The sequence below is a fragment of the Anolis sagrei genome, chromosome X, assembly GCF_037176765.1.
Source record: "Anolis sagrei isolate rAnoSag1 chromosome X, rAnoSag1.mat, whole genome shotgun sequence".
NCBI classification, from domain to species: Eukaryota; Metazoa; Chordata; class Lepidosauria; order Squamata; family Dactyloidae; genus Anolis; species Anolis sagrei.
In genome coordinates, this window is record NC_090034.1 from 40684827 (window position 1) to 40703552 (window position 18726).

The 18726-nt window shown below is 43.4% G+C and overlaps 1 protein-coding gene across 3 annotated transcripts in view; it reads left to right on the top strand.

The window, feature by feature from the left end:
• Positions 1-5682: 5682 nt before the first annotated feature.
• The window catches only part of SCARB1 (scavenger receptor class B member 1), a 53590-nt gene continuing 40546 nt past the window's right edge, over positions 5683-18726 (top strand). For all 3 annotated transcript variants that reach the window (XM_060785577.2, XM_060785579.2, XM_060785578.2), the window contains exons 1-2: positions 5683-5934; positions 15679-15836. In XM_060785577.2, the coding sequence (XP_060641560.2) occupies positions 5809-5934; positions 15679-15836 (284 nt within the window). In that variant the 5' untranslated portion in view covers positions 5683-5808. The remainder of the gene's footprint in view (positions 5935-15678; positions 15837-18726) is intronic.

The following is an 18726-nucleotide window of genomic DNA, read 5'->3' on the forward strand; positions in this document are numbered from 1 at the left end:
TGGCCTAGGATTAAGACATTAAACAGAAGAGCAACTCATTGAAATATACCAGATCAAGTTTTTGTTATCATAAACACATTCTTCAAGCAGCTGTATACATGGACATGTATTCAGCCGATAGTCAATATAGAAATCAAATAGACTACATCATTGGAAGCAGAAGGTTACGAAACTTTATTATTATTATTGCAAAAACAAGACCAGGCGCAGTCTGTACTCCAGACCATGAACTACTGTTATCAAAATTCAGTGTAAAATTAAAGAATGTAAACATACATCCTTTGAATGTAAAGATAACGTGAAAGATAGACTGTCATAATTAATCCTAATTGACTGGAGCCAGAAGAATGGAAGAAGGGGAGGAATCCAAAAAGCCAAAAGGAAGCATGCCCAGAATTGGTAGCATGACTCTAATGAAGTATACCTTGATTTAGGGCTAAAGTCTCATTTACGAAAGTGGGACTTGATTCTGAGCAAGCCTCTTTGGGCTTGGAGATGTTAATAAGAGAAAAAAAACCTGATATAGGTGGGGTGGCCAGATGAATAAAAGATCAGGGCTCCTATGCCTTTAAAAGAAGCCATTTCAGTAGGTGTATCTCAAGTCACTCTTGACATGACAAAAAAAAGTAGGTGTATCAAGGCAGGCTTGCTGAGGGAGAAAATATCATTTTCTACAAAATGTGAAGAAATGCAGATTGCTTTCATAACTTTCCCACCCACATTAGGGTGGAGATACACGCTGCGTCCAAACAAAGGTGACTCTATACATTATCTGAGATAAACAACAGGATGGATGCCACCACCCTCCCTTTCCACGTAGAACCACTATCTGGATTAGTATCAACCTAGCATTCGCAGGGTTAGGTATTTCTTAATGCTGTTTATTAGAAAGACAGAGGTTGTCAAACAGGGATGTATTATTGCCCCAACCTTATTTTCCATCTTCATTGCTATGATACTTCATCTTGTTTGTTTTTTTTATAAATAATCTTTATTAATTTTAGAAATTACAAAATACAAAATACAATGATTGAGACAGATGGGAAGGGAGAAGGGGGAGAGAGGGTAGAGGGGAGGATGGGGTAGTGGTGAGATACAAGGGGAGGGGGGACGGTAAGGGGAGGGGGGGGCAATGGTCGCTGAGGGAGATACGGATGGATCGGTTAGGGGAGGAAGTTCCCTGGGTATTATTACTTTTAATGACTTTCTTATGGGTACATAAAAATAATGCCTGTCCAACATTCCAATATACACCATACCGGAGTCAAAAAAAGAATCAAGGTAGAAATATCAACCTTATGACCTTGACCTAAGTGACAGTCATGTTGACCTATAGAGTATAGACAGAGGCAATAGGTAATTTTGTCTCTTAGGGAACTTTTAACCTCCTCCTGCCCTTTGGTGAGTGAGAGTGAGGGGGGTGGGGGATTTAAAAGCGACTTCCGTTTGGATTCCTTACAGAGTATTCTCAGTTTCTCTCCCGAGGTCTAGTTTAAATTTCTTAAATTGTTTTGCACCTTACTGTCTGAGGATCATTTCATCTGTGTCTCTTCTTTTTGCTTCCTCTCATTATTTATATCTCTGTCTTTCATATTCATCGAAAGTAGACCAGTCTGTTATACTGACTGGACCTCCGGAACTGGGTCTCAAAAGGAACGTCAATTTATCCATATCTCTCACTTCCGAGATTTTGTCTATCCATTCTTCGATGTTGGGAGTATGCTCGTCTTTCCAGTGTCTTGCCAGGACTGTTCTCGCTGCGGTGGAGATGTATGTCCATAGAATGTCTTCATTATTGTTGAGATGGAAGTCATCATCCGTCAGCCCTAGTAGGAAATACTCTGGTTTTCTGGGGAAACGTTTCTTGAGTATTTTCTGTGATTCTGCTTGGAGCTCTGTCCAAATTTTCTGGACCTATGGGCAGGTCCACCACATATGGAAGTAAGTGCCGGGATGGGCCTTACATTTCCAACACGTGTTTTGATAATTTGGGTACATTTGACTCAGCTTATACGGTGCTAAATACCATCGGTGGAAGGTTTTCAGCCAGTTTTCTTTTAGCAAAGAGAAGTAGGTGTATTTTAACTTCTTTCGCCATATCAGCTGCCACTCATGTAATTTAATTGGACGTCCGATGTTTTTAGCCCAGAGAATCATGCAGTTTTTGATTTCCTCAGTTTCTGTTTCCCAAGATAGTAATTGGTTGTAAAGTTTCGTAATAGCTTTTTTCCCTGTTTTCAGAATAACTTCCCAGGGTGTGGTTCTTTCTTCGAAGCCTATCTTCTCATCGTGTTTGTATGTTTCGCGGAGTTGGAAGTACTGCAGCCAAGTCAGATTTTTAAAGGATCGAACCAATTGGATTGATACTTCATCTTGTTGATGGGAAGTTTCCCACCAGAGTGGAAACCATCTATTGGACAGATGGCAAGCTATTTAACCTCAGCAGACTGAAAGCTAAAACCAAGGTCACAACATCTGTTATAGAACTCCAATATGCCAATGACAACGTAGTCTGTGCACATTCAGAAGAAGACCTACAAGCCACTCTAAACACCTTTGCATACAAGAAGCTCAGCTTCTCACTGAACATTGAGAAAACCAAAGTGCTCTTCCACCAGGCACCAGCCAATCCCTCTCCATTGCCAGAAATACAGCTTAATGGTGCAATGTTAGAAAATGTTGACCATTTCCGCTACCTTGGCAGCCACCTCTCCAGAAAAGTCAACATTGACATTGAAACACAACACTGCCTGAACTCTGCAAGTGCAGCATTTTTTTCTAACAAAGCAGAGAGTGTTTTAGGATCAGGACATCTGTAGGGAGACCAAGGAGCTTGTTTATAGAGCTTTTGTTCTCCCAACCCTGCTATACACCTGCGAAACGTGGGCTGTCTACAGACGTCACACTCAACTCCTGGAACGATTCTAACAGTGTTGCCTTGGGAAAATTCTGCAAATCAATGTATTGTCAAAGGCTTTCATGGCCAGAATTACTGGTTGTTGTAGGTTTTTTGGGCTGTATGGCCATGTTCTAGAAGCATTCTCTTCTGGCGTTTCGCCTGCATCTATGGCAGGCAACCTCAGAGGTTGCCTGCCATAGATGCAGGCAAAACATCAGGAGAGTATGCTTCTAGAACATGGCCATACAGCCCAAAAAACCTACAACTCAATTTTGCAAATCTCTTGGGAAGACAGGCAGACAAATGTCAGTGTGCTAGAAAAAGCAAAGACCACCAGCATTGAAGCGATGCTCCTCCTCCATCAACTCTGCTGGACAAGCCACGTTGTCCTGATGCCTGATCACCATCTCCCAAAGCAGTTGCTCTACTCCGAACTCAAGAATGGAAAACGGAATGTTGGTGGGCAAGAAAAGAGATTTAAAAATGGGGTCAAAGCCAACCTTAAAAACTCTGGCATAGACACCGAGAACTGGGAAGCCCTGGCCCTTGAGCGCTCCAGCTGGAGGTCAGCTGTGACCAGCATGCTGTAGAATCTGAAGAGGCACTAATGGAAGGGGAAAGAGAGAAACATGCCAAGAGGAAAATGTGTCAAGCCAACCCTGACTGGGACTGCCTTTCACCTGGAAACTAATGTCCTCACTGTGGAAGAACATGCAGATCAAGAATAGGGCTCCATAGTCACCTACAGACCCACCGCCAAGACCCTACTCTTGGAAGGCCATCATACTTGAATGAGTGGTCGCCTAAGTAAGTAAGGGTGGATTACAATTCCCATAATCCTGTATCAGCCCCCCCCCCCCCCAAATTACCAACAGCATCCTGCCAGTATTTCAAGTTGGATCATGATGGAGGTGTGTACCAAGGGGGGTCCAGATCCATTGTGGATGGGAGACACATAGCTCTCTGGATGTGAGTGGACTACAACTCCTATCATCCTCTGTCCAAACCCCCAGCCCATCCAGAATTTTTAGTTGGATCAGGATGGGGTTTGTGTGACAGCTTTGGTCCAGATCCCTGAAACATGAATATATTCCAGGCATGGGCAAACTTGGGCCCAGGCCCGTAGCCAGGATTTCGTTTCGGGGGGGGCTAAAAAATTTTCAGGGGGGGTTTCGGGGGGGGGGCTGAGTTTCGGGGGGGGGCTGAGTCTGAGTGAAAGAGGGTCTAGCCTAGCAAACCTTTTGTATCATTACCCCAATACCCCCATACATATGGGATATATTGAGAATGGTGATCAAATCATGATATTAATAAACATAACAGTTTAAATAATGCACCAGTAAGGCCTTTTTGCGAACCACCATGAGAATTTCGGGGGGGGGCTGAAGCCACCCGAGCCCCCCCCCTGGCTACATGCCTGCTTGGGCCCTCCAGTTGTTTTGGACTTCAACTCCCACACAGATTGTTAGGAATTGTGGAAGTTGAAGTCCAAATATCTGGAATGCCCAAGTTTGCCCATGCCTAATATATACATACATATCTTCACTTTTATTATACAGTTTATGATGGACCTCATCACACTAGGCTAGTGTCTATCCATTTTAAATCCTGTGGCTGCCTCCTGCAGGGCTCTGGGGTTTATGATAAGCACTGGTGTTTATTATTGATTTACCTTATTTATATCCTGCCTTTCTCTACCCTGAGGGGGACTCAAGGCAGCTTACAATCGCACCTCCACAGTGCCTTAAAACATACAATATCAGCTAAAAACATAGGTTACATCTTTGTTGCCAGTGTGATGTCTCCACTCTTCACTATTTTATCGAGATTGGACATTGCTCTCCTCCCAAGAAGTAAACGTCTTCTGATTTCCCAGCTGCAGTCTGCGTCTGCAGTAATCTTTGCGCCTAGAAATACAAAGTCTGCCACAGCCTCCACGTTTTCTCCCTCTCTTTGAAAGTTATCAATCAGTCTGGTTGCCATAATCTTGGGTTTTTTTAATGTTTAACTGCAACCCAGCTTTTGCACTTTCTTCTTTCACCTTGATTAGAAGGCTCCTCCGCTCCTCCTCGCTTTTGGCCATCAAAGTGGTGTCATCTGCATATCTGAGGTTGTTAATGTTTCTTCCAGCAGTTTTTACCCCAGCCTTGCATTCATCAAGCCCTGCACATCGCATGATGTGTTCTGCATACAAGTTGAATAGGTTGGGGGAGAGTATAGAACCCTGCCGTACGCCTTTCCCAATCTTGAACCAGTCTGTTGTTCCATGGTCAGTTCTTACTGATGCTACTTGGTCCTCATACAGATTCCTCAGGAGAGAGACAAGGTGATTTGGTATACCTATACCACCAAGAACTTGCCACACTGTCAAAAACAGAAATAGATGTTTTTTCTGAAACTGCCAACCTAGCAGTTCGAAAACATGCAAATGTGAGTAGATCAATAGGTACTGCTCCGGTGGGAAGGTAACGGCGCTCCATGCAGCCATGCCGGTCACATGACCTTGAAGGTGTCTACGGGCAACGCTGGGTTAGAAATGGAGATGAGCACCAACCCCCAGCGTCGGACACGACTGGACTTAATGTCAGCGGGGGGGACAACCTTTACCTTTAATGCAATGAGGTGGTTCTAATCTAGCCTGCGTTCCCCTGGGTTTTGGCCTGCAGGGGGCGCAGGCGGGCGCTTGCTTTGGCCCCGCCCCGCCCCGCCCCTCCCCGCCCCTCCCAGCCCAGCTGAGGCTCAGGAAAAGGGGCGGGCGGGCGGGCGGGCCGGGGAAGGGAGGGCAGCGGGGGTGGGGGGGCTGGCGCTTGGCGGCCGTAAATGGGGCCCGGCGAGGCTCCTGCGGCTTGTAATGCCGGAGCGACATCCTGGGCTGGGGCTCCTCGGTGGCGTGTGTTGGACTGGTGGCCATGGGCGGGTGCTGCCTCCCTCTGCGAGCGGCCGTGGGCTTGGGCGTGGCCGGCCTGGCCTGCCTGGCCTGCGGGATCGCCATGATCGTGCTGGTGCCCCGCATCGTCAAGGAGCAAGTGGTCAAGGTAAGGAAGGGCGGGGAGGGGGTCAGGGAGGGAGGCAGAAGACGCGGACCGGAGGGTTCTGGGAGTGGTAGGCAAAGCAGGAGCCATAGCCGAGAGTCCCGGATGAGACCTGAAGGGGAGGAAGAACCAAAAGAACTGTAGGGGAGGAAGGACCCGGATGAGACCCTAATGAGACCTGAAGGGGAGGAAGGACCCGGATGAGACCCTAATGAAACCTAGGGGAAGAAGGACCCGGATGAGACCTGAAAGGGAGGAAGGACCAAAATGAGACCTGAAGGGGAGAAAGGGCCCGGATGAGACCCGTGAAGCCCCTCCGCGCGGTTCTCCCCGTGCCCGCAGGCTCCGAATTTGGCGGGAATCCTCCCGGCGTGCCTTCATAGCGAGCCATTCCCTCCAGACTCCCACCCGCCTCAGCCGGCTGCTTTGGCATAGGCCCTACTGCACGTCGGGCCTCCTTCCAGCCGCTCCAGGCGTGCCTCGAAAGCAGCTGTCTCCCTCCACAGCACGCCAGTTGACGCACGCTGTCGAGGGAATGTACCTGGAAACAGTTGCAACCCGCTCCCAAACGGCCACGGGTCCACACATCTGAAACTCGTTGTCAAACCCAGTGATATCGATACCAGGAACTTGTCCTCGGCTTGGACTGAGTAGAATCATAGAGTTGGAAGAGACCTCATGGGCCATCTAGTCCAACCCCCTGCCAAGAAGCAGGAAAGTTGCATTCAAAGCACCCCCAACAGATGGCCATCCAGCCTCTGTTTAAAAGCATCCAAAGAAGGAACCTCTACCACACTCCGGAGCAGAGAGTTCCACTGCTGAACAGCTCTCACAGTCAGAAAGTTCTTCCTAATGTTCAGATGGAATCTCCTTTCTTGTAGTTTGAAGCCATTGTTCCACGTCCTAATCTCCAGGGAAGCAGAAAACAAGCTTGCTCCCTCCTCCCTGTGGCTTCCTCTCACATATTTATACATGGTTATCATGTCTCCTCTCAGCCTTCTCTTTTACAGGCTAAACATACCCATCTCTTTAAGCCGCTCTTCATAGGGCTTGTTTTCCAGACCCTCAATCATTTGAGTCGCCCTCCTCTGGACACATTCCAGCTTGTCAATATCTCTCTTGAATTGTGGTGCCCAGAATTGGACACAATATTCCAGGTGTGGTCTAACCAAGGCAGAATAGAGGGGAGCATGACTTCCCTGGATCTAGATCAATGGTTCTCAACCTGTGGGTTCCCAGATGTTTTGGCCTTCAACTCCCAGAAATCCTAACAGTTGGTAAACTGGCAGGGATTTCTGGGAGTTGTAGGCCAAAACACCTGGGGACCCACAGGTTGAGAACCACTAATCTAGATACTATGCTCCTATTGATGCAGGCCAAAATCCCATTGGCTTCATTTGCCACCGCATCACATTGTTGGCTCATGTTTAACTTGTTGTCCACAAGGACTCCAAGATATTTTTCACACATACTGCTCTCGAGCCAGGCGTCACCCATTCTGTATCTTTGCATTTCATTTTTTTTCTGCCTAAGTGGAGTAGGCCTCTTCTAGCCAGCACACCTGCAGCTGCTTTATTGGGTGTGCCACACACCTACTGAATGCAGGTTTGATACCACTTGAGCTCCCATGGACCAGTGCTATGGTTTCATGGGAGTTGGAGTTCCACTGCAACTTCTAGGATTTCATAGCCTTGAGTCGTGACAGCGCAAGTGATGTCAAACTGCATTCATTCTATGGTGTAAATACACACAAAGTGGGGTATAACCTGCTTGGCCTCATGCTATAACACAGCCCATACAAACAATCCTTGATTTTTAGGCCTGTTCCCAGAGTTATTTGGGTCACTGATTCAGAAAATTGCATGGGATAGACTGCATCAGCACAGATTTCTTATGGTTAACATGATTTTCCATAGGTGAGCAGAGGGTGACAACACAGTACAATTTTAACCTGTGTATTTATTTATTGTGATTTTATTATTTTTTTGTTTATGAATTATTGCTTATATATTACGTCTTTTGGGATTTTGCTTATGTATGTATTGTGACTTTATTCTGTTGTAAGCTGCCCTAAGTCCTTATGGAGACGGGGCAGGATATAAATAAAGATTATTATTGTTATTACTATTATTATTATTATTATTCATATGTTCTGTATCAACACACTGATGAGGGGAAAACTATCGCCATTTTTTGAGTTAGCAGGTTTCGTATTCCCAGAAAGTTTGAGGCACCAAAATGTGTGTTGAGCAGTGTAATCAGTTTATTAGTCTCTAATGATCGGTCTTATGCAGGCTGAGCATTCACAATCCCAAAAACTCCTAAATTGTCCTAGATGAGTGTTAGAGGTAGTGACACCTTTGCTTTCTGATGGTTCAGTGGATATAACCATTATAGAATTATTCTGACTCAATTGTTACTGTTTATCCAGGCAGGATTTGAATGAAAAAAGTTCTTAAGAGCGAGCCAGAGGGGGTGCTGTAGGATATTTTAATATTTTAGTATTTTTAAAATGATTTTAAGTGTTGTAAAGGGTTTTAATTGAATGGTTTGTTTAATTCTATTCTGTCAAATGCTGTTATGTTGTAGATTTTAAACTTCATAGTTTTTTTAGTTGTCAGCCACTTTTGAGTCTCCATCAAGATAAAAGCGAGTTATACGTATATAATAATAATAACAGCAACAACAATGGCAACAACTGCTGTGGTTCAATGCTATGGTATCCAGGAAGTTATAGTTTTACAAGGTCTTTCGCTGTCTCTGCCCAAGAGCGATGATGCCTCACCAAACTACAACTCTCAGGATTTCAAGTGGTGTCAAACTACATTAATTCTCTACTGTAGATGCACCCTTCATTTCAGCAAAGCTTGAGAAAGTCCCTTTTTTGGCTTTGGCTCCCAGAATGCCCAAGCCCCTGGGAAATTTGGAGAGCTCTAGACCAGGGGAGGAAGGTTTTCAATTTTTCAAGCAGAGCACCAAGATAGCTCTTATTTTTTATTTCCTGCGCTTGGCATTCAGGGGTGGATTTCTTGCTCTCTTGAACTGCCACAAAACTTTTTTTAAACTCAGTGGTGAGAAGCAGCAGATTGTTGGGGATGAGTTAGGGATGACTTCTTGGAATTGTCTGGGTTACAAAGCTCTTAGCTTACATGCTGCCCTAGGTTGTGATAGAGTCAGTCTGCAGTAAAACAAGATTTAGCTGCCAAGCTGGTTAATTTCTGTCACTGTACCAGAGGGGGTGGCAAGGAAGTGTCACTTATTCCTTGGCATCAAGATAAAAAGCACCTGGAGCCCTCAGTGAGTGTCTCCCAATGTTTGTCCCTGTACTGAGAGGTTCAGAAACGTACTGTACCTGAGGATACACTCAACAATTTGTTGCTAATGCCTTATTCCATTTGCCATGCTGCCCTTTTTCCAAGGAGCTTTGGTTTGTGTCAAAGTGATGGTCCCTGAACCACCAGTCCCTTGTGAATTTCCAGAAAGAAAGAAACTGTTGTAGCCAATGGACCTAAACATGGTACCAGTCACACTGGGAAAAAACACCCAAAAACTGCTTTGTATTGAGCAGCTCTGTAATATAAGGCAGGCAGAGAGAGGTTGAGGGTTTGGACTGGCTCAGGGCTTCCTTCTACAGTGTGCTTCATGAACAAATAGGGCATTGTATTCAGATCTCCTTGGTTCTAACCAGGTGCCCCAACTTTGTAGCATACTGGCCTTTTGTGTTATGGCTTTTGCTGGAGCTTGGATCCTCTGTGAAATTAACATAAGTTGTTTTTCAATCAGATTCTTTGGTGATGGTTTGTCAACGTGCCCGCCTTGCTTACTTGCTTGTTATCTCATACATTGTAGTTTTTCAAACCACTCCTTATAGGACAAAAAAAAACCCTCATACATTTTGTGAAATTGGCTTTAAGTCAGGGATGGAATCGTATATCTTTCCAGTGTTACTGGATTGCATACTCCATGATGAGGAATGTGGGTTGTTTCAGTTCAAACCCATCTGGAAGGCTGCACCATTTCCAGGTCTGATCCAAATACTTCTGATATTGGTTTCTGTTAGGGATATGCTGTCAAGGCTAGATGTAGAGAGAAGTGACCTAGACAATTGTTTGAGCCACTGACACTTGGAGGCAGGGGAGTGACATCTGTTACAGGCTAGATGGAAAATGTAAGTACAAATATTCCCTATTCATTTGTAAAGAGTTACTTCCACTCACTATGTAGCAAGTGTTGGGTTAATGGTCATCTTTTGGGTCTTTACTTTTTAACTGTGGAGACATTGAACAAATAGTGTTGGCATAAAATTTACCATAAAGGAACATTTCTGTGCTTGCAAAGTCATTGCCTCAATAATAATAATAATAATAATAATAATAATAATAATGTCAATTTATATTGCACTTTTTCTCTCCAGAAAGGAGACTCAGAGAGACTCAATATTATAACTAAATCATATGTACACATAGGCTATCAAAATGGTTGCAGGAAATGCAGTGAACGAACAATAAAGAAAAAACCCAACCCACAGCCAAGGTAATCACAAGCTGTGCAAGTAGAGCGTGTCAGGAAGTGTGTCTTTTCTGCTCTGTTAGTTCTGGCTCAAGTTAGGTTAAAGCAAATTACTGGGCAAAATTGAACAACAATGAGGTCTTTTTTCTTCTCGTTTGCATGGCACTGGTCTTGTGACTTTTATTTTGGTGGCGTGGCGAAATCGGTTTACTCATATGACCTTGCTTCCTAAGGAGGCTGCCAACTCAAAGGATCTGTCATTTGCTCTGGATGCCTTGGGTGTGGGTTATTTATTTATTTATTTATTTACTACGCTTATATACCGCAATTCTCAGCCTACTGGCGACTCATTGCGGTGTACAACATGAAAAGGTGCAAAAAACAACATACAATAAAATCCAAATACATAATTATCAACATCATCAAAACATCATCAAAACACGCAGAAAATGTGTCAAATTAACAGGGATTTTTGCGTGGGTATTTTCCTCTGTAGGCACTGGCAAAATAATGTACTTTAATAGAATATAACTACATCAGCTATACTGCCCCCTTGCCATTGAATGGGAGCAGATTGGCAGATTGGGGACAGCAGCTGCCCACTTGCCAAATACAAAAATACAGGAGTGTTTTTACGCACCTCTGTGATTAGTAATCTTTATATTGATACTAGCATATATCCCCAGCGATGCCCAGGTGTCAGTGGGACCCCTGGCCACTTACTTTCTCTCCTCCAGAGGGCCTACCTCACAATGTTCCCATGGTAGCACTCTGTCAATGGTGGGCAGGGTCTTCTTGCAGCTCTCTTTCCTTCCTCCATTTCCCCCATACACCTTCTTCCTTTCTCTTTTCTTTCTTTTCTTTTTACTTTGCTTTCCCTAATAACCTTCCCAGTGACATTGCAGAGGGCTACCTCACCTAGCAATAGCCAATCCACAGACATCAAAGAGGGCCATAACAGCCTTTGTGGTACAAACAGACAGGCAAACACTTTTAATTCTTATATTGATAGCTGACTTGGGTTCTCACAACTATACTGCCAATAGAGATTGAGGATATATGAAAAGCACAGGGTTGACTGCCTCACACGGGTTCTAGCAAACTAGTAATAGTCAGAAAGTTAGACATTTTAATGATCTCCATCTCATTTCATCAGGTCTCCATTTCAGCATCTCTCATTGAGAGGAAACTCATCATATTTTGTGTAAACCAGTAATTAGGTTCTAGCAGCTCCGACGGTGCCTAGTCATTGATAGGTTAGAAGGGGTCATCCACATAAAGGAGGAACATTTCCAGGATCTCGGTTCTCTGCTTGAAGAGTTTCAGAGTTCATAAATGCAGAAATAGACAGTAGGCTTCGAAAGTTTACTTCTATGGTGCAATTAAAAGATCAGAAGTGCCTGCTGAAGTAGAGTTTGAAAATGTTGCTTGGAAGATTCCAGCTTCCCAGAACCTCCCAAATTTTGGATCTGACCAAAGATGCATCCTGTTCTCAGAGTGCCTCACTAGGTACCTCGGGGAAGCCCACAAGTCAATGCAAGATTTCTTCTTCAGCTTTGAAAATCAGGTTGTTGTTCTGGATTCCCGAGGCAATAAATCATTTAAGAGTATTCTAGAGGATTTATTTAATCTTATCAGATCTAAACTGATCTTTCTCTTTCATCCTTTTGAGAGATCCCGGACCGAGTCAGATAGGTTGATGTAGTGAAGGATACCCAGGCAAGTAATGCTAGCTGTGGTCTGGAAAAAAAATGCAGAATAATGTGGCACTTGCCTTGAAGAAGTTTTGCATGTCACAAAAGGGCAAGCGTTAGTTTTTAAACTGGCATAGTAATATCTACTGAGCATGTGTAGGTGAGGAATTGCTGGGATTTTCTAGCTGATGTGAAATGCTAGGGAACATTATTTGTTTGGACTAGACCTCCCAGCATTACTTACGCAAAATGAGCATGCTGGGTAGGGGTTTCTACGAGTTGCAGTTGAGCAAAGTAGCTTTTTCCATGAGAGGAACACTGTTCAGTGCTCTATTTCAGGTTGAAAAATATCTTGGCCTTCCCCTGCTCTTCTATGTTTTTTCACTTTCTTTTGTATATTTGGGCCAATGGGGGAATATAATGAATGAGTTTTGCTGAGATTAATTTCTTCCTGCAAAACTAATTCTATTTATTTAGGGGGTTTGTCAAGAGTGGGTTCTCTTATCATTCCCCTAAAAAACACTACCTGTGTTATTGCACTTCTGTTGCTGTGAAGGATATTCTGCTTATCTTAAGTACACGTGGACACAGCTTTATGTTGAAATGTCACAGGCTGTATCTCCTGTGATTCATGGTATACTGGCTGCCTCACAATAGAGGTGTTGTCTTGCAGAAGCAGAAACCACACAGATAAGTTCAGTCCTATTTGTTTAACGTTATTGCTTAATATTTCCTGTAGCTTTTCTGCCTACTGAATTCTCCAAAGCACTTTCCCAGAAAATGCTTAACAATCAAAAGAAAGATGAACCAATGGTTGCGATCCAGCAGTAAGTGGACAGAATGTAACTTTGATCTCATGGAATTGCCACATTATACAACAGAGTGTGCAACCAAATGCACAGATGTAACAACATGCACAATGCTCATCCCAAAGCAACTGTGCTTCTGCAGCCTTGAATGGAATGTGGCAGTTCTGAATTGGGCAAAAAATGTCCCAACTCCTTCTGTAGGGAAATTTGCCAACAGGATGTGTAAGAAGACAACAGGATCCTGGCTTGTATGGTTGTAATTGTCCAGTGAAAAATCAATAGGAGTGGATCTGGCTTGACCTCTTGCATCAGAGAGAAAGCCTGTTTCACATACAGGGATAGCTCAGTTAATGAAGTTGATGTCTTTCTTTAGCAGAAAATTTTGTACCAATATAAATGCATTGATTGAATTACCTTAACTGAATCCATTCACCTGAAGTGCAGTTTCCTTCTTTTCCCATTGCTTTCTACTTCCCAAGCGTTATTTTTCTCCCCCAGCAAGTCATGTTGTCTCAGGGTATGTCCAAAATTGGTTAAACCTCTGTTTAGGGACTTCAGGCTGGATGGTAGCTGTTATGGAAAGATATGAAGACCTGTGATGCAGAAGGCAGAGAAGATGTGTTCTCTTTTATTCAAAAGGAAAAGGAAGCAGATTTTGGCCACTTGTTAATTTTATAATAAAAAGGAACTGTTCCAGCTCTGATGTGGTGGGTGTCAATTGGGGAAGGCTCATCTGGGTAATGTGCAGTTAACGAAAACTATAGTCACCAGGAATAGAGTCTAGGCACCAGATATTTCTGGTGCATATGTATTTCTAGTTCATAGGCTGGATGTACCCAGTTTGTAACTTCTTTTGTTCTTATATTCAATAATTTATTAGAAATAAGATCCTTTTGGAACTGACTTGTTGAGGTCTGGTTTGTAGCCTGGGAGGCTGTGTCTTTGGGGGCTTATTCCTGAGAAGATATACCAAGAATTGAACCATTTACATCCTAAACCATAGACTTTACTATTATTTTGCTGTAAAAATGCAGAGAACGATTTAGTTAAAGTCGAAAGGCATGATCTTAAACTCTAAATTAGTATTGTAAATGAATTTATAGAGGATACAGCTGTGAACTCATGGAAGGAGGAAACTGAGTTATTAGAAATGAAGGGTGATGCCACATGTCTCTTGTTTTTGAGAGGTGTGTCAGGGAAAGCAGGATCAGTTCTTGCAAACTCTGTAGCACAGATTTCTGGTGTTGTTCAGAGCAGTGTCAATTGAAATCTAAATAAACCAAATCAAATGTACAAGTGGAAACAAACTGCCAGTCTTTGTGCCTGCCTGAGATGGAAATCTAACAGGTGTGGTTTTCATTAGTATGTGATTGTAGTGATGGAGCAAACTTTAACAAATGAACAGGGCAGAATAGTGTACATGTGTGTATATACCTCTAAATGCTGTTGATTTGAAACACTTCTCAGATCTGACCCCGGTAGCCAGTGGCGAGGGGTGAAAGTAGTTGCAGTCCAATGGTCTGATGTGCCCAGCGTCAGTCATTGTTTTGTGTTATGGAATGATCTTTAGCAGCTGACTCATTGCTTTGTGAGCATCAGCAGAAATACTTTGTTGCTCTCAGTACAAAATACACATGCCATATGCAAATTGAGAAAAAGAGGCCGGGTGGCAAGAAGTATCAGAATGTGGAACAGATACTGACCAATGTCCATGTTAGTTGGGGGATTCTGGGAGTTGTCCAGGAAACTAACATAGCCTAGCACAGTCTTCCCAAACCTGTTTCTGGTGGGGGCTGTTAGGAGTTGTAATTCAAGACATCTAGGTTGGCACAGGCTGATCTTACATTGGGAAAACCATCTATGTAATAGGACCATGGCAAATCAAATGTTTTCTGCTGACAACAGTAGACACCTTCTTCCCTTGGACCAACATTGCATCACCTAAATGAGCAGCAGGAATGCCCTCAACCCATGAGGTTACATTTGGGCCTGTTCCACCATCAAGCAGGAGAAGCAGCTGTCTCAGAACAGATTTTGCATGTCAAGAATGGGCAGCGATGGCTAGGTATGATAACAAACTAAATTACATCCTTAATGCTAGACTTCAAATAATTCCCTAAGTATGCTAATTGAAATAAAGCTTCAGAGATACTACTAAAACTATCTCTGACAGCAATTAGCATAGGATGGTTTCACTGAAGGTAAAGTGAGGCCTGGTCCTTGGACATTACATCGTGTGTTAGCAATACTAGCTCTTAAGTGAGGGCAAGGATGGCTATGCACAGTTACGCGCTGAGACAGCCATGAAGGTACACTGTCCTTCCTTCTCCCTTTGAGCAAAATAAGGAGCTTCCAAACTGAACAAATTATCTCTGATTCCAACGTACCAGAGAGTACCAGTGGAGTGGTTGGCCTTTATGCCAACTAGGAAGCACCTCCTTACCTCCTCTCTCATAGTCAGAACATTTTTATAGGAGTTCTTTAATAGGATAAATGTACTGGGTCTTGATAAAGAAAGCAAATACCTGAGTGGTGCTACATTTCATGAATGGTCTGGGATTGGTGTGGCAGGGGAAGGAATCGGGATTTACTTAGCCACCTTGACCTTTTTGGAAGGAAGGACAGAAGGAAATAAAATATTTCAAATGAAAGAAGCCAACATATATTCCAAGCTTGGAGACTCACTTTCAGATTGCATCCTGTTCCACTAATGTAATCCTTGCTTGTCATTGCAGAACGTGAGGCTGGAGCCAAATGGCATGGCATTTGAATTATGGAAAGATATCCCAGTGCCATTCTACATGTCCATCTATTTATTTGAAGTACTGAATCCCGATGACATTCTCCGTGGGGAAAAGCCGGTAGTGAACCAACGTGGCCCTTATGTATACAGGTTTGATTTTTTTCTCTCTGGCTTCATCTGTGTTTAGATTTGATACCTCTATGTAAATGCAGTTGACTATAGAAAGAAATGCAAAGGGCAATGACAGAATCCATTGGCAATCTTCTGTGCAAACACTATTGAAATGAATGAGAGCTCTTATGCAAAAGTGCAGTAGTTGTCTTTTTACGCTTCAGTAGTGCTTATAAAAGGTGCAACATACTTGCAAAGAAATGAGCTCTAGGACCTTCTAAATACACACTTAACTCCTGCAACCTTCAGAAATTATAATTGAGAGTAGTCATCACTTATTGCATCATCATGCCATTTCAGACATCCTTGTCATAAATTTAATTTTCAAATACAAATTTATTTATTTATTTAGAATTTTTATATACCGGTCTTCTCCACCTCCTAAGAGGGACTCAGGCCGGTTTACAGCATGAAATTCAGATACAATAATAAGATACAAAACATCCTCATAATACAATTAAAATACATTACAAGTACATTAAAATACAATCATAAACATTACACAGGTTAGGTTGTCAGGTGAAATCACAATTCATTGCCATCCTTCCATGTGGCCTCAGTCATCGAATGCCATATTCCAAAGCCAGGCTTTTACTTGTTTTCTAAACGATAGGAGGGAAAGGGCAGATCTAATCTCTAGTGGGAGGGAGTTCCAGAGCCTAGGGGCCACCACCAAGAAGGCCCTGTCCCTCGTCCCCACCAGACGCGACTGCGAAGGTGGTGGGACCGAGAGCAACCCCCCCCCCCCGGAAGATCTTAATAACCTTGATGGTTCATAGGGGAGAATCCGTTTGGACAGGTAAATTGGGCCGGAGTCGTTTAGGGCTTTATAGGTCAAGACCAGCACTTTGAATTGTGCTTGGAAGCTAATTGGCCGCCAGTGGAGCTGGCGTAACAGAGGCATTGTGTGCTCCCTGTACCCCACTCCTGTTAGTAATCTGGCTGCCGCTCGTTGGACCAATTGAAGCTTCCGGGCAAAGGCAACCCCACCTAGAGAGTTTTGCAGTAGTCTAAACGGGATGTAACCAGAGCGTGGACTACCGTGGCCAAGTCAGACTTCCCAAGGTATGGGCACAACTGGCGCACAAGTTTTAATTGTGCAAAAGCTCCCCTGACCACTGCTGAGACCTGGGGTTCCAGGCTCAGCGATGAGTCCAGGGTCATTCCCAGACTGCGAACCTGCTCCTTCAGGGGGTGTGTAACCCCGTCAAGCACAGGCTGTAACCCTATGCCCTGTTCGGCCTTTCGACTGACCAAATTGATCTGTTCAGCCAGCCCATGCAGTATGTCATTTGCTCCCAAACTACCAAATTCTTCTGCATCTACCATCATAGAACCACAGGGAGGTGTAGAAAAGGTTCTAGTTTATGAAGACATATGATGCTGCTACTATACTGAAGCTAAGCAGAATTTGAGCTGTCCATTCCTAGATGCTAGGCTACCTGGAAACCTTCTGAAGACTGTAGAAAAAAAGATAATTTCTGACTGTAATTTTCTGGGGTGCTCATGTATACAAACATGGAACAAGCCTAGCTGGATTAGACCAAAACGCTGTGCCTTGTTCAGTATCCTGTATTGTACAGTGATCAAGTAAATGTCGCTTGGACAGGGTTAGGAGACGTGAGACTCATGAGCTCAATCTGGCCTTTTGAGGATTCCAGCCCTCGGGAGTTCAACTGATCCCCTCCCAGTTCTTTTGGGCTTCTCTCCCATTCAGATGATTTGAAAAAACTTAGTGGGCTTGTGTTTTGTTATTTTGGGATGCTCCACCCAAATATTCAAAATGCAACCACAAGTGAAATGTCAATTCTGGTCGCCCAAAAATGGTGGCTCCAAAGATGAACTAAAAGTGGGACAGTGTTGCCTCAAAATTTGCCCACTCCTGGTTGAAAAAGACTGAAGGGGAACAACAACATGTTAGCCTTGTCCTGTAGGTTTCATCTAGTCATTGTGGCTGCTAAGTGGTAAAAGCCTTCCTGTCCATTGATTGGTTTAATCCCTCTTAAATTTATCATCACATTTTATGGGACTTAAATCCACATGTAACTATGATCTAGATTAAAAAGAATTTGGTTCTCATTTTACTTAGATGGTCTCAAGTTGTATTATTATAAGAGATGGAAGGGGGAAATAACTTTCTTCCATTTGTATGGATTTACTTTATTAGTCAAACATCTACCCTGCTTTTACCCCAGTATAAGTTGGTGTACATGGCTTGCTCTTTCCCATTTTATATTTACAACAGCCCTGTGAGATAGATTGTGGGAGTGGAAGGAAAGAAATCTGCCCTAAAGTGTCTAAATAAGTTAAATACCTCAGTGAGGATTTCAACCTGAATCATAGAGTTGGAAGAGACCTCGTGGGCTATCCAGTCCAACTCCCTGCCAAGAAGCAGGAAAATCACATTCAAAGCACCCCTGAAAGATGGCCATCCAGCCTCTGTTTAAATGCCTCCAAGGAGTCTCCCAAGTTGCTTGGCATTGATTTATACAAATACATTGCCCCCACTTGCTTCTTTTCTAAGCCAGGGCACCAGAGACCAATGGGGAAAAGTGTTGTCCCAGAGGCGGATTGGTATAATATTAGTGTCATTCTAATGCCAAATCAAAATATGGCTTTTTATTAAAGCTTTTGGGTCTAATTGATTTCATCCAGTTTGCACATGTGCTATGGTTGGTATTAGTGTAACTTGTCTTAACTATTTTCAAATTGTCTGGTTTTAACTGGTAAAGCGTTTAATATACGGCTTCTGTGAGTCTCCTTGTGGAGAGAAAAAGCGGGTTAATAAATAAACATAAACATAATAATATTTCTAGTTATTATGTTATTGTTATTGTTTTAATTTATTTTATTGTATGGCACCCTGAGA